Source organism: Grammomys surdaster, unplaced genomic scaffold, assembly GCF_004785775.1.
Source record: "Grammomys surdaster isolate TR1022 unplaced genomic scaffold, NIH_TR_1.0 126178, whole genome shotgun sequence".
Lineage (NCBI taxonomy): Eukaryota > Metazoa > Chordata > Mammalia > Rodentia > Muridae > Grammomys > Grammomys surdaster.
The window spans coordinates 529,538-544,910 of NW_021620984.1; the positions used below are offsets into that span (position 1 = coordinate 529,538).

General features: G+C 36.7%; 1 protein-coding gene across 2 annotated transcripts in view; it reads right to left on the reverse strand.

Annotated features, from left to right (window-relative positions):
• The window catches only part of Asb5 (ankyrin repeat and SOCS box containing 5), a 40,624-nt gene extending 30,203 nt beyond the window's left edge, over window positions 1-10,421 (reverse strand). Inside the window, exon 1 of one of the 2 annotated variants that reach the window (XM_028757707.1) lies at window positions 10,112-10,368. In XM_028757707.1, the coding sequence (XP_028613540.1) occupies window positions 10,112-10,307 (196 nt within the window). In that variant the 5' untranslated portion in view covers window positions 10,308-10,368. Of the gene's footprint in view, window positions 1-10,111 lie in introns of both variants that reach the window. The other variant, XM_028757706.1, reaches the window with a different exon arrangement.
• Between the last annotated feature and the right edge of the window lie 4,952 nt (window positions 10,422-15,373).

A 15,373-nucleotide genomic window follows, 5' to 3' on the forward strand; every position in this document is an offset into this window, starting at 1 on the left:
ATTAAGCTACTTCCTGTGGATCACATAGCTAAAGCAAGCTAGAACCATGGTAGATTCGTGTCTGTCAGCCATCCATAACGTAAGTTTAAACTCCATTTTCTCTATTAGGGCCTTTCATTTATTTTACAAGTATTTGCCGAGTTTCTTTAATATCTAAGGCATTGCTTTACCTCTACTTGTGAATTTCTATTACAAATATCCAGTGACATTTTGTCTAGGAAGCTATAACTTCCGTCTTCAGAACAGCAATAGTCCTGAAACAGCTTCTTGTCATACTGTGATCACTTATTCTTGACTTAAGCACTTGGCAGGAGTTGTATTTGTGCCAAGAGCACCAGGTTAAATAAGTATGTGCTAAGTACAATTTTTCTTTTCTCAGGAATATTTAGTCTTCTAAAAAATATTTTAAAATGAAAATAAATATTTCTCTTAATTGTGTAGACTTAAACAGAATGAATTTCATAGGATTAAATTCTCTAGTTGTATAACATAATGATACAATTGACCTTTAAATAATTATTTCCACTGCTTAATTCAGTTGACCTTCATAGATGAAATTTTAAAAATAAAATTAGTTTCAGTAGAGTCTAATTTCTCAACTTACTTAAAAAGACTCTTCCATCTTTCATAATCTTAAAATACTCAGTCAATTAGGTACACAGATGCCACTGTAGGACTTAAAGTTCAGAAGATTCTTTTCAGAAGAGTTTTGTTTTGTTGACTGTTATTTTTTCAACTAGAAGGGAGTCATAAAACATAGCCAGTGAGTTATTTCATCATAATTGTATGAACTGGAAATAATACATATGAAAGAAGAAAGAATCAAAGTTTTTATTCAACTTCTTGCCTTATAATTCTAGAAGAGCCACTATGAAGCTGGTATTCATTGTCTTTTGTGTATTCAAACTAAGAAGGAACTAGCACTTCATTTTTCAAATTTACTGTTGTGGATGGAATTCAAGAGGGAAATAAGACACAAAGCTTCCAAGACCAGTCACATTTATATATACACCATGTGACTACATTCTAAAAAGTCCTTTTTGCTTTTACTTGATGGGTGGTAAACATTATTATTTTCCTAGTAACTGACATAGGATTCAGAAAACATGAATGTTTTTAGCTCTCATCAGTGGTTAGTTAAGAATGTGTTTAGTTGTTACTGGCTTGATTCACAAGGACATTCTTGCTCCTGAACTCAGTTCAAGCACCATTGTGGTAGAATTAAACCTTTTTAGATAGATGGCTTCCTTTCACACTTGAGCAGCCTCACCTGGCTGGCTCTAATGAGGGACTTTGTGATGTTATGACGGAGAACGACAGATTTTCAGTGAATAAACCTTAGTTTACTATTTGTCATGTTTTTCTCTGACTCACGCTGCACACTTGACAGGGAATAGGAGCCAGTGCTTCTATTTAAGAACACGAGCGGCATTCCGGTGTTACATTTCAGTTTGTTTGTTCTTTGCCCGTACCTTAAGACTATAAGCCTTCTGGAAAGAGTCTATGGGTTTCTGAAGGTTTCTATTTTCCTCGGTACATAGTGGTGCCATGGAAATTGTAGCTGCCCTCGTGCCACTTCACAGTTAGGCACATTCCTGAAGGGCCCAAAATGTTAACTGTTCTTTTAATCCCCACCATTGAAGGGCCCAAAATGTTAACTGTTCTTTTAATCCCCACCAAATGGCTATCTGGTGATGGTCGGCCATACTATAAGGTTGTTAGCAATGATTCACACAATTAATTAAATTATATCTTATAAGTAGGATGTGGTTGTAAATATTATCTTATCCTATTCTTTGAAAAAAACCTTGCCTGTTACCCATTTTAGGAAGACGCATGAAGATAGACTGATTCCAGCTAAAGAGCAAAAGGAGCTCATGAAAACTTTGTTTTCCCTACACCACCCTAGCCTCTTAGTCTTTCAGCCTCCCTCTGAACTCCCTTAAATAAAATAGAGTAACTTTCAAACTACTTTCTCAAAGAAACCAGTGGGGTTTTATGTTATCACAGAATTATACAGCATTCAATTTGTCATTAATCTAATCTTAACATGAACTTCTTACTCAGAGATGCTATCTGTAGCAAATGGCCAATCCCAGTATAGAAGGAAGCCTATGGTTTACTTTGTAGCATTAATAAGGGAGAGCTGGAAGGAAAAATGGTTCCCTATGTAGCTGGTAAAGAAGAAATGCTATACATCCCTCACAGCCCATATATACATGCTTTTCTTCCTTCATTCCTTCCTCTCTCCATCCCTATTCCTTCCTTTCCTTTCCTTCCTCCATTCTTCCCTTTCACTTCAGTGTAGATTTAGAGGAATAGACATTCTAAATCAATAAATATCTTTTTGATCACATCACTTTGCGCAGGGAGTTCACTGAGAAAAAATTCTAGTTTAGAAAATGTGCTAAGTATATTAAAATTTTGACAGGATCTATGGACTACCCATGGGGCTACTATGAGGTCACATCCATAGACAGGAGGCCATCCAACTTCTCCCATATGTATTTCACACATTGTATACCATGACACAGTGAATCATCACAATGAGGACTTTACAACGTACTTATGGTGGTAATTATTTCTTCTGTCAGCTAATGACATCTTTATATGCTTAATCCAGTAAAGACATTAGAGAGCATTGAAAAGAACATTGAGTGCTTGGATCCAGGATTTGAGAAAGGGTATATCATCTATTCAACCAAGCATAATTACCTCTAAGACTCATACTTCAGTCTTGGGTAAAAATAACCCAGAATTCTTATGTTTCGCATTTTAAATTTGTCCTCTTTTTCTTTGTAAGCAACACAGTTTTATTTATACTTTTTCATAAGCATATATTGTCACTCTTAAACTATGTCATCTCTATAAATAGACCTCACTCTTTTCCCTTCCTGAATTCTAAGACAGCAGTAATTGCAAAATGTGATCATTTTCAATTCAGTATTTTAAGAATTGCCCCTTTGCTTGTTGTTTAGTTATTTTACATATGCAACTTTTGGTTCTTAGTGACATTGTCTCATTTTATTCCAAAGTAACTTATTAATTATTATACCACATATATGCTGTAAATGTAAACATACAACATTTAATATATTGTGTGTCTAGAGAGTACATAGGCATATCTTAAGCATATTACAATGTGAACACAGCAGCATGCCAGGAATAAACTGGTATCCAATATTTGTTGGGCTGAGTTGATTGATAACTATTTAAATTATGTTAGCAAGTAAAAAAAAATAGCTCAAGCCTTTACCAGTTTCTAAACAAAATAGTAATACAGGAACAAATTAAGAATTTACTTTTTACTTTTTTACTGTCTGAACTGATAGAAAATTTTTATGAGTTTATGGATTGAGAGCATGGCATTTCTCCATGAAGCTTAATAAAAATGAGAATACCAGCAAGGGTCTTTCCTAGAAACATTAAGCAATGAAATGAATTTTGGGTAAAGCTTTATGTATGAGATATTTGACTCAGAATTGACAAGTAGATAAATGAACAAGAAATATGGAACAAAAGTAGAGAATTAGAAATTCTGAAGAAATCATGAAAGTCAAAATGTACCCAGTTGAGACAGAGAACATGAATACTGTTAGTACTGCTTGGAGCTGACGTGTCTCAGGCAAGATTACTCCTGGCTCTGTCTTCTCTATCCATACTCCCATAACAATTGGTTGACATTGTAAAATGTCATTTATAATGTCTTTAATAATTTATTTATCTTTCCCACACATTAAGGAGACTGTGAACCATGGTATATTTTATCTTAATGACTAATATAGTACCTTTGACTTTGGACAAACAAAAATAAACAGTGAGGATTTTTTTTTAAAGAAGAAAAGATAGAATTCCTGGCAAAATTTATCCTGTCATGATGGTAAGCCAGGTTCTTTTTTTTAAAAATAATTTTTTTTCTCAAATCGAAATTCATTCACACAGGGGTTATAAACACAGAAAGGCAGGATGTGGGGAAGGGAGTGACACTGGAGTGTGGGTGTTCAGGGGGAATACAGATATCTTCAGAACCGTGTATCGGCTGGGTGAAGGTTCAGGGGACAGGTCACTATGACTCTGCCTACGACTCACTTGTCCTTATCTAAGTTGGTATTGTCTGCCAAGGCTACCTATTTACAAGGTCTATGACTACTCAGGCTTGTAAATTTCCACAAAAGCTGCCTGTTGACATTAGCTTATAGTCATCTGTTTCAATATTTTTCCACTGACACCCAAGACTTGGTGTTAGTATACATATATGAAAGGCCTACTGCTAATTTTAGGCCTATGGCTGATTTTAGGCCTTCAGTGTGTAAGCAGGGCTGCCCCTGACATCTCCTCCCTTCTCTAAGTATAGAAGGGCTATGGCAATTCTAAACTTGTGAAGGTGGGGATAGAGGCCTGACCTCCAGTATTTGAAGGGGACCTTGTAATGGCTCCAGTCCCCCTATCATTGTCCAGTGAGGCATGAGGGCCATACCCATCCCGATGTCTTTTTCCTGGAGAGGGGATACTTTTGACATCAACCCCTATGCAGTCAGGCTTGTCCCTCAGGGAACCCAGATAGATATTTTTATCTTTTATTTATATTCCCTTGCATTGCTTAGCCTCGCAGCCTAAGCAAGAATTCAGATCGCCTGTCAGAGGGGGTTCTGGGTGGCCCCTCTCTGCTTTGTCTAGGGGCAGAAGTTCCCCCTTTTAGGTTGGGTGGAGATGGGTTTTGGAAACACCCTGTATAAAGTAACAGCCTCATCTTGAGTCTCAAGGTCCTCCATAGCTAACTTATGATAATGTATCTGAGTAGGTTTTGCTACCAAATTATTTATTAAGCCAGGTTCTTTAACTCCAGAATTATTGTGTTTCTCACCAAAGATAGCAGGAGGAATTATAAACATATCAAAATTTGACAGTAATTTACAAACTTGGAACTTTGTTTCCAAACTATTTCTTTTTTAATTCAAAAGAGAACAGTAGCCTCTTCTAGAAAAGATGTCCCTCCATTCTAAAATATAATGGAGCTTGGACAAATCAAAACATGTTTTGAATGTAATGTGATGTCATTTGTCACTGATGAGCAGGTCTTGATTTCAGTTCTTCCTATGAAAAGCTACCTCATCTGAATTCAGTATATGTGTTCAGGATGTTTTTATGCATTAAAATAATGGACATCACTAAGGAAGTCATCATATTTGCCTACTGAAAGTATTCATGGTTGAGATGACAAGTGTTCTTATCATAAGTAATCTCATAAATAATCACACAGTAGCATAAAACTCACTATTTTTTGGAAATGTTAGAATGAATATCACTCCTGACGTTGCTAACAGCTACTGTAAATTTTAGTCATTAAAGCTGATATAAACACAGCATGGGCTTTATCAATTCAGAGAAAAGATATAAAGTAGCTTAGGACTATAGCTTAGTTGGACTACACATGCCTCACTTGTATGACATCTTAACTTCAGTGTTGTTAGATAGAATTCTAACTTCCTTTTATATGTTGTTTGCATTAGTTTTTAAAAATGACAACTTGCTTAAACATGTGACTGGAGGTGGAATAATATATACATATATCCTGCTTTCAAGTCTCAACCATATGTGTGACAAAAAAAAAATCCATGGTTGATGGTAACTATGAGCCCAAACTTAAGTTCAGAAACTTATGAAATCAAAATCACAGAGATAAATCCACATGCATCTTAAATTCCTTGGAGAATATCAACCACAAAAGGACTTCCTTGTGAGCTTCAGTGTCCTCAGATAATTTCAGACTCACAGTGACATGTTACCCTGAGGTATTTTCCATAGTATAAAATTTTGTCTATGGCTTTGAAGGATCAAAAACATTTTGAAGCAAATTCCTGCTTCAAAGGTGTGTTTGCAACTCCAATGGCTCAAAATAAAGAACACTGATAACAAGAGATAAGTATTCTAATTCACAGTAAGTGTTAAAAGTCTCAGATAATCTAAAACACTCTGGAGGGAAAGCCAGACAGTTACTGCAGCAGGGAACAATTCATAATCAAAAAGTTAATTGGTAATTTTTAAAATAAATGAAGAGTTATATATAAAATAAACACAACAAAAGCTAAAACCATAGCTCTGCTATGTCTTGCTTTCTCTTGACATTTCACAGTGAAGTAGGTAGCCCAGCAGACTCACAAGACAGCTTTGCATCCCCTTTATGATATGAATATTGCCTGTGTGGGTGCTCAATTCCCACTCTGATCAACATGCTAATATCATTCTAGAATACCTAGGTTGGGCTTTAGGCTTAACGTCATTCATTCTCATGTTATTTCTTTGGGGGTTGTTTCACTGTCATAATCTCTCTCAATCTCTCAATCTCTTTCCCTCCCTCCCCTCCCTCCCTCCCTCCCTCCCTCCCTCTCTCTCTCTCTCTCTCTCTGTGTGTGTGTGTGTGTGTGTGTGTGAGAGAGAGAGAGAGAGAGAGAGAGAGAGAGAGGGAGAGAGAGAGACTTAAATAGTTTCTCATATACTTCAGGCAATGTCCAAATTGATCTAATTATTGCAAACATGTCCCCTTGGGCAACTTCAAAAATTACTACAGTGTAACTCTGTAATAAATTATGGTTTCATTTACATTATTTTTATCTTTCCAACTTCATTCACACACAAACTCTAATGACTCCTATTACCTTCAGAAAATTGAAAACTTTAAAGTTTCATATTCAAATACTTTCAAAATGTATGAGTCTAATTTGTTATTTTTCTAGTTCATAAACTCTTTACTTTTCCCAAGACTATTTTCTCTCTTGTGCATCCTGAAATTCATGCCTGTGGTCCTTCCTGAGATCAAAGAAAACACCTGCCTTCTCTGGGAAAATATTTCTGAATGTCCAAGTGTGAAAAGGCGCCTTAATTCTATAGATTCACTTCTGTTAGTGTATCTGAGAGTGATTGATTGTTTTGTGTCGTATCCCATGAAAAAACTACTTATGGAAAAGAGCAACATATTTTCTGTCCTTATCATCTTCATATCATGGGGACCCGGTAAGCAGATGTTTAGAACTGACTCTATTTGCTTGAACGTAAAACTGCTGTAATTTTACAATCTTTGACTAAACTTGATAAATATTGCTCTTAAGACCAGAGAGAGATTTCAACATGTCCTTGGGATATTTATTGGTAATTGTTATATTTTTCAAGGGCTTGAGGATTTTTATCAAGTTAACATACCCTTCAATATTATATTTTCTTCACTGTTTAATATTACAGGTGAAAATATGTTCCAATTCTTGTTAGTCTGACAGTCAATCTCAAAGAATAGTGCAAAGTTCCAACTGGAGTCCTCTGAAAGTCCTCTAATCAGAGGGTTTAACAGTGGCAATGATATGGAAAGTAGAGAAGGCAAGCAAAACATGAGTCCCTTCAGTGTGATGTGGGGTCAAGAAGGCTTCAGAGATGAAAAGGCAGGGTTATGAGCTTTGGGGCTCAAGAAGGAAATATCTTTAGCCAGTTCATCTATCATTTATCATTAGGTCTCTGGTTTGTAATCAGACCATCTCAAGCTTGATTCAACAAGGATTAGCAACTCATGACAACAAGAGCAATAACAACAGAACAGCCTGCATTTGTCTAACACAATGAGCTACCTGGAGATAGCAATGGGGAAGCAAAGGGGTTACTTTAGTTCCTACTGAAGACACTGAAGGTGCAGGCAATAACATTTCCACTATTATGAAAGACATGAACTACACATATCAGCCTTACTTCACAGATTTGGCAACTGCACTCTAGAAATTTTGGGTAACAATCTGACTGAACACTGAGAGTAGAAATGAAGAACACAATTCAAAGAGGGATGACAGCAATAGCCTAAGAAAGGAGGAGGAAACCGCTTGATTAAGCAACAATAGTTAAACCTGGAGAGTCAACACTAGACATAAGCAAATCAGAAATAGCATAATTATAATTTGAAAGTTTTAAAACCTACATAAAATAGAGATTTTTTTCAAGGCATTGACTTATTTTCCTAATGTTAAAATAAAACTGGGCACAATTATGCTTATCCTGAATAATAATTACAATGAAGCACCCGTGTGTTAAATATATAGTGAATACTATATTGTGTTGAAAAGGAGAAGTTGTGTTAAATAGAGCAAATCTTATAATCACAGCAGAGTTTTTTAAACTTTGTTCTCAGGAAATGTGTTCCTACTAGTGAGTATTGATTTTCATCTTACCATCTGGGACAAAATCTTACAATTCTAATACTTTGGAAAGGACTGTAGTAAGACATGAAACATGAAAGGCATTTCACATATGCCCAGGAATTGCCTGATTGAGCATGCCATGATATAATGGGAGGATGACTGGTTCTCTTATTTGCCAAGATGCACAGAAATATGTCTCATTGGTCTCCTCTGACATGTTTGTCAAGGCACAGACATCTTCCTTCCTTTTAGCCAATATTTCACTGCTTTCTCTGAGATCAATCTCATAAGACAGAAACAAGGTCTAACTCTGAAATAAGGAGCTACAAGGTTCCTGTAACGATACATTATATCATCTTATAGCCACATAGTTTGCTTACTCATGTCTGGAAGTATGACTTATACTTTACAATCTATTTTTGTGTTTGTGTTTGGTATACAAATAGTGCATTCACCAAATGACTTTTTAATTTTCAATAGATCATAATGTAAAGATGCTACTTTTAAATGCTAGTTCAGAATCAGTGCTGGGGGATACAGGGTCTCTGCCTATTTCATCTAGAGTTCATTTTCCCTATGAGAATTTCATGGAGCACTTAGATTTTCCTCACTGAAAGTTCCTCCATTTATACAAGAGCAACCAACCTTCCATATGGGAAAACAGTATCCTCTCCACAAACCAATGATGATTCCCCATCTTTAGTCAACATTCCACCACACAAATAGTAGTCTAGATTTTAAAATGCATTATGTAAAAACACTCAAAACATATAGGAAAATAGTTTCAACACTAGCTTAAAGTGCTTTTTCTAAAAATGCTATATTTTCTAACTATGAGATGCTAAATTTTGATTCTGAACATTTAAATTACCTAGGAGGTATCAGGGTACACAGTGTTAGTGAATGCCTTGATTGATTCCAAATCAGAAATAAATAGAAAGATTACAAGAAATTAAAGTGTCACTTTTCCAAACAAAAATGTGAATCATTTTTACTATTTAGAATATTGTTCCAATAAATGGTCTTATAAAATTTAAAATCTATGAGTAGTAGTAGCTTCACCAGTTTTCATTTCATCTCAGATTTCAATTTACTCTAAGAAGCATTGACACAGTTGACTATACAAACATCAAATTTGCTTATTCATGATCCTATTTTGTAATAAATACTTTCCACAATCCAAGCAAAGCAGTTTCAATCCCTTTAGAAAAATACATGCCAAAAATATTAATTATTGTTTTATTTCACATTAAAATAAAAAATTGTAATGAAAAAGAATTCTGAAACCCTTTACTTTTAATAACAATTATTTTATTTTAATTATGTTTTCAGTGCTGAGGACTGACTCTATGGTCTTTCAAATTCTAGGCCAGCTCTTTCATTCTGAGCTGTAGCACACACCCCCACCCCCACCCCTCGCCTCCATCCAGTTCTCAAATAAGAAAGGGTCTCAGGAAACTACTTCAGCTGTTCCTGAACTCACTCTAGAAAGGTCTTCAGGTTACAATCCTCCTGCCTCAGTCACTTGAGTGGCTAGAATTACATGTTGCATCACCAGGTCTGATTCAACACTTTTCCACATGACTCAATATATTGTTTAAAATACTATAATACTAACATTTGTTAAAGCAGAAATAACAAATCAGTTATTTCTTCATTATTCTCTGAAACAAGGATGAGGCACGTGAAATATTTAAAGTTTTTGAATGATTACTACTAGGTGAGGGCCTCGGTACTTAATGCTGTATTTTCATATTGCCCAAACATTTATGCTGAAAAGCAACTTTCTTTTTCATGAAGCCGATAAGTTACAAGAACTCCCTTCCACTGAAGTTTACAAAATGTTCCATAAAGAGAACCTGTGATGTTTTCTTGGATTGCAGATCAAATGATAGTTCTACTCAACTTGAAACAGGAGCCGGCTATCATAAACGTACCTTGTCCTTGGCTTACTCCATAAAACTCAGCTGCTATCCTCGCGGCTTCCTTTCGGTTGCCTTTCACGATGTAGAAATGACTGAGGATGGCAAGGCTGATTTTCACAAAAAGTTTAAAACAGAAAAGGGAGAGTATCGTGAAATAGACATTAGATAGCTGTTGAGCAAATGGCCGGCTTTCTTCTAACACCGACATTGCTGCAGAGGAATCTGTCCCGGTGTTAGGTCCCAGCCAAGTCTCAACTGTGTCTGGCTCTGTTCCGGGATGCTCTTGAACAGCTGGTCCGAAGGGAAGAAAATATCAACTGGTAATGATGTCTAAGGCTCAAATTATTTATACCGTCCATAAAAGTTCTTCACCAGCTCCTATTGGTCTGACAATATTCCATGGAAGCGACCGAATCACGTTTCGCAAGCCTCCTGACTTTCCATTCTCAGTATAAAGTGATACATCCTCTTTCTGTTCTGGCTTTCAGGAGTTGAATATTGAAATAACTAAGGCCGATGGTTTCCTTTTTTGGTATCTAATTATCAAGAACAACTCGGGCTCAGTAAATACATCTGGCACCAAGCCTGGAGACCTGAGTTCCATCACTTGAGTCCACACAGTGGAAGGAGGGTCCCAACTTCCTCTTGTTCTCTGACCTGCACACTCGTGCTGTGTGTGTGTGTGCGTGTGCAACACACACACACAAACACACTACGTAAATAATAAATAAATGAACAAATGTAACTTAAAAAGAAAGTTGTAAGTTTTGTGTATTTTATTCACATGGTTCATATAATAATATTTACAATCTTGAAGAGAAGTCAAATGTTCTAACTCAAGGCTTTGTTGTTATACAATAGTTTTTATAACTGATTAGACTGTCCCATTATATATTAATAGATTTACACTGCAGTGTAACACTTTAAAACATTATGCTGAGTAGACCAAGAAGAACTAACAGTCCCTGCCACTAGTGTAGCAGAGTTTTACAGGAGAAAATGCAAGAACTTAGATAAATAAAAGACAAGGCATCATGGCAACATACTCAAAGGGACATAATCCTGACAGGAAAGTCTGAGAGATCTTCCTGGGAGGTGGGGGATAATACACAAAAGAATTATTAAACAAACATAACTGTTTCACAAAATTTCAAAACCAACCAAACTAAACTTAATTATGAGTCTAGTTATAATACACCTAAAATGTAATTTTTAGACCTATAATCTTGGATAGCTATGGTCTATTCAGGAATAAAATATATTTGGATATCTTATGTATATATGGCTAGCCAAATGTCTACTCACATATAAATGATAGCTTAAAAGAGAAATAGAATCAATTATTTAGAAAAGTAATGTGCAGTGCTTCATAAATTCCTTTGTTTCTGTTTCCTTATCTTCTTTTGAAATAATACCTTTCCTTGTCAATATTCAGAAATTTAACTGAAAAAATGCCCTAACACAAAATATTGTGATATATGTTTACCCCAGATTTAGGGTCTGTTCATTTTGGAACATTTCTTAATGATGCTAAATTTCAAAGTAACAAGCAGAAGACATAAGCAGACAACTGTGGCCCTAGCTGAAGAAAGGATTCTATCTAGGGTGTGGCATCCCAGTAAGTGTGACTTGTCACTTTCATGCTGTGTATCTTATTGGATTAGTCTGATTTCACCAAGTTTTCCTAAGACAAAGGAGATATGGCCATTGAATAAAGGTGCTAAACGAAGGAAGCTGTTTCTACCCCGGTGAACCACTTGCTCCCTGAAACGTAAAAGAGATTGATGTGTTAGAAATCACCAGCTCTTTGATAGTGGTCCTTGGTGTCCTTCCCTCCAGCAATGCAGGCAGAACAATTACAAATGGGTCTGTGAACCATGGCTCATGCTGTCTGGGACACTGCCAACTCCTGCTTAAGTGCTGAAGATAAACTACTACAACATGGTCCTCCCTACCACTGATGTGGAAACTGTGTCAAGCAAGTGAACTCATCACAATTACATTCTGGTGAGTCTTCTGTCTGGCATGGAGATGCTTGAACACACACTGGAGAGGAGCCTGTAGACAGCTGGCCCATCACAATGCTCTGAGTCACGGCGTGACTTCCACTCCAGTGCTTTGGAATCAGAAATAAGCCTGCCTTAGTCACATCTAAGTGCCTGTCTAAGGTTTCTCTCCTTTCTCTTACCAGTAAGTGTTATTAAAAATAATTCCCTCCACAGTAGCTACTCAGCAGCCTGGATTCTTTGGAGCTAAGAAACACTTCCATTCACTAAGGCTGTCGTCATCAGTTCAGTAAGTTTAAATCCCTCACGCTTTACTAGGACCAAAACCTTACCACTCAATATTTAGAATTTTATTCCCAGATGTCAAATTTAGGTTTTATAAATTCTTTCATTCTGTCCTCTTTGTTTTATGAAGGCAACACTCACCCATAATAAAATTTGTCACCTACTTGTTTGTTAATCTGAAGGCCCAATAAAATAACTCAATGTAAACTCAGAAATGCAAATCAGGTATCAATTTTCATATAAAAGACTCTTCAAAACACCATCTTAAATGATTGGTGATACATAAAAGACCATGAAAAGTATTTGAGCATCCATTTTCTTGGATTTATATTTTTTTCAGGGTCAAATACAATTTTTGCTTTTTTCCTTTATAAACAGTTTTTGAATTTCATATATGAGCACTGTAGTACATCAGTTCCATCTCACCTCCACCCCTGCTGTTACGTCTAGATCAGGGGATGCAGGCTTCAGGTGCTATAGAATGGAAAATAGAAAAAGTTGGGGGGGGGCTGTTGGAAAGTGGGAGGGAGGGAAATGTGGAAGGAGAGGGAGGGAAAATTGTAGGAGGAGCTAAGGTGGGAGGAGTTAGGAGAGGAAGAGGAGGAGTAAGGAGGAGAGGAGGAAAAGGAAGAGAAGGAGCTAGAGAGGGCAGAGATGTAGGAGGATGGAGAACCACAAAGGTATGGAGAGCAGTCGTGGGGAACAACTTATAATTAGGTCAGCTAATTTGGATACAACTCTCTTTGTATGGGTATCTTGTTATTAATCATTACCAAACATATAAAGCCTTTAATTAATCTTTAAGCATTAGAGTCTCATTCTCTTACTGGGTCCGCATAAATGGTGGAATGGTCTGGGCAATGCCAGCCTTGCAGAGACAGCGTGGAAGATTGGCAGAGCCATCTCCCAAGCTGATGTCTCGTGGGTGGCAGGGCTGGTGTTTCTGTCTGGCCGGTTCTAGCTGCTGCGCGCACATGGCCTGTGGGCCACAGAACGTGGCGGCTAAGCTAGGCAGGGCTGCTGCAGCTTAGATAGTCGGATGAACCAGAGGCCAGTTTTAAATATTTACCACAACAGAGAATGAATAAAGTGCAATGTGTATGTTTGAAAATGTCGTAGGTAATTATATTATGTTATGTTTATTTAATATGTTTGTGTGTGTGTGTGTGTGTGTGTGTGTGTGTGTGTGTGTATACATAGATAATTTAAATGAAATTAGCCATTTGTGGTTGTAAGTACATCACTCCCATAACGGTCACAGACTAACAGAAGCCCCAGTGCCAGGCATAGGAAACCTCAAGAGAGTCCACAAGATTGCAAAAACAATAGAGAATACTGTTATTATCCTTAGTTGCCTCCAAGAACTTAAAGGTAAGATCACATTGCTGAAGTCATCATGCACTTTGGATGCAGTACTTGGGAGATTTGAACTCAAACTGACCTGGAAGCCTCCTTCTTGAGAATTAGCTATCACAGTACCCAAAGTTACTACGCAACTGGCAATGAAGAAAAGCAGTCAACAATTCTAGCTCTAAAACTTGTGACCCACAACAAGGACCAGCATGACAAGACATTCACAAGGGTGTAATCATGGCACATATGTCTTAGGAGCAAGTAGAAACTGTCTAATTGGAATTAAGACCTAAGTAGGAAGAGAGAATTCATGCTTGGTATTGGTTGTTATCCTAGCCATTTCTCTGTGGCTGGTGAGGTCACAAACCCTAGAAGAGAACCTACTGCTGCCACCTTCCAAAATCAGTAGCACTCCTTACTGAATACTTACTCTTTTAGCCATAGATAAGTGTAGCTTTCATCCTCTATCAAAATAAGGTTCTTTTTAGTAACACCATCGCCGCATAAATCTTCAACTGGTCAAAATGTAAAGAGTCAGCAACTGTGGGATGCCCAACTTGAACTGTTTCCTTTGCAATGCAATCCCTCCACCTAAGGCTCATGGAGGACAGGGAGAAGGGACAGAAACTCTGTAAGCACCAGAGGACCCAGATATCTGCTGTGAGATGGCATCTTTGATAAATGACTGGGAGGTGCACTAGTGATATCTTCCCAATATGACCACCTAAACAAGAACTCCATAATACTGGTTGACATTCCTAGGTGGATGATGAAGTCTCATAAGGCTCCAATCCGTAGATGAAGAGCTACAGGTTAATTAATTTTCCCTAGAGAAGGTGAATAAATCTCCTCCAGGGATATGTCATGTAATCCCAAATGATCAGCCCTAGACACATACAAATGCATAGAAGCAACACTAAATGGACTCTGAAAGTTATTTTTATACAGTCACAAGCATACATACACACATGTAGCAACAATTATTATAGGAATCATGAACTTGAGAGTAAGGAGGGAGGCACAGGAGGTGAGGGGAGAGGATGAGGTGGAAATTATGTAAACACAGAACTCTTGTGTAAAATTTTCAAAAGTTGGAAAATAAATCAAAATGATTTGATATTATATAATTCTAGCTCTCATAAAGACAAAGTCTTTTCCGGATGTTTTGTACTTTGACCATATTTATGTCTTTATACCCTTTCTTTCTTTTCCTTTGCCCTTTTTACATGTAAGACATAGATTCTTTAAATGAAAACAATAATGCAATATTTATCCTTCTGAATTAGTGAATTGCATGCATTCACTAATTTTTAAGAGAATATATTCTGGTTTTCCTTTCTCCTCCCCTAAATCCTCAAGGTTTTCCCCATCTCCCTTTCCATTAATGCCTGATTAAGGATACATTCTAATTAGGATTAAAGTTAGGGTAATACTTATTACTTAAATATTTTGGTGGGGAGACTTTGGATGAGAACTCTTTTATTTTGTTAGAAGGTAGGACTTGGGAGTAAATGATTGTGTTAGATTTCCATAGCAATTACCAGTATAATAAACCAAAAAAAATTCTGTTAGTGTTATGATAATCACTCAGAAAATTTTCATCATAAAATTATTATTAATTTAGGTTCTG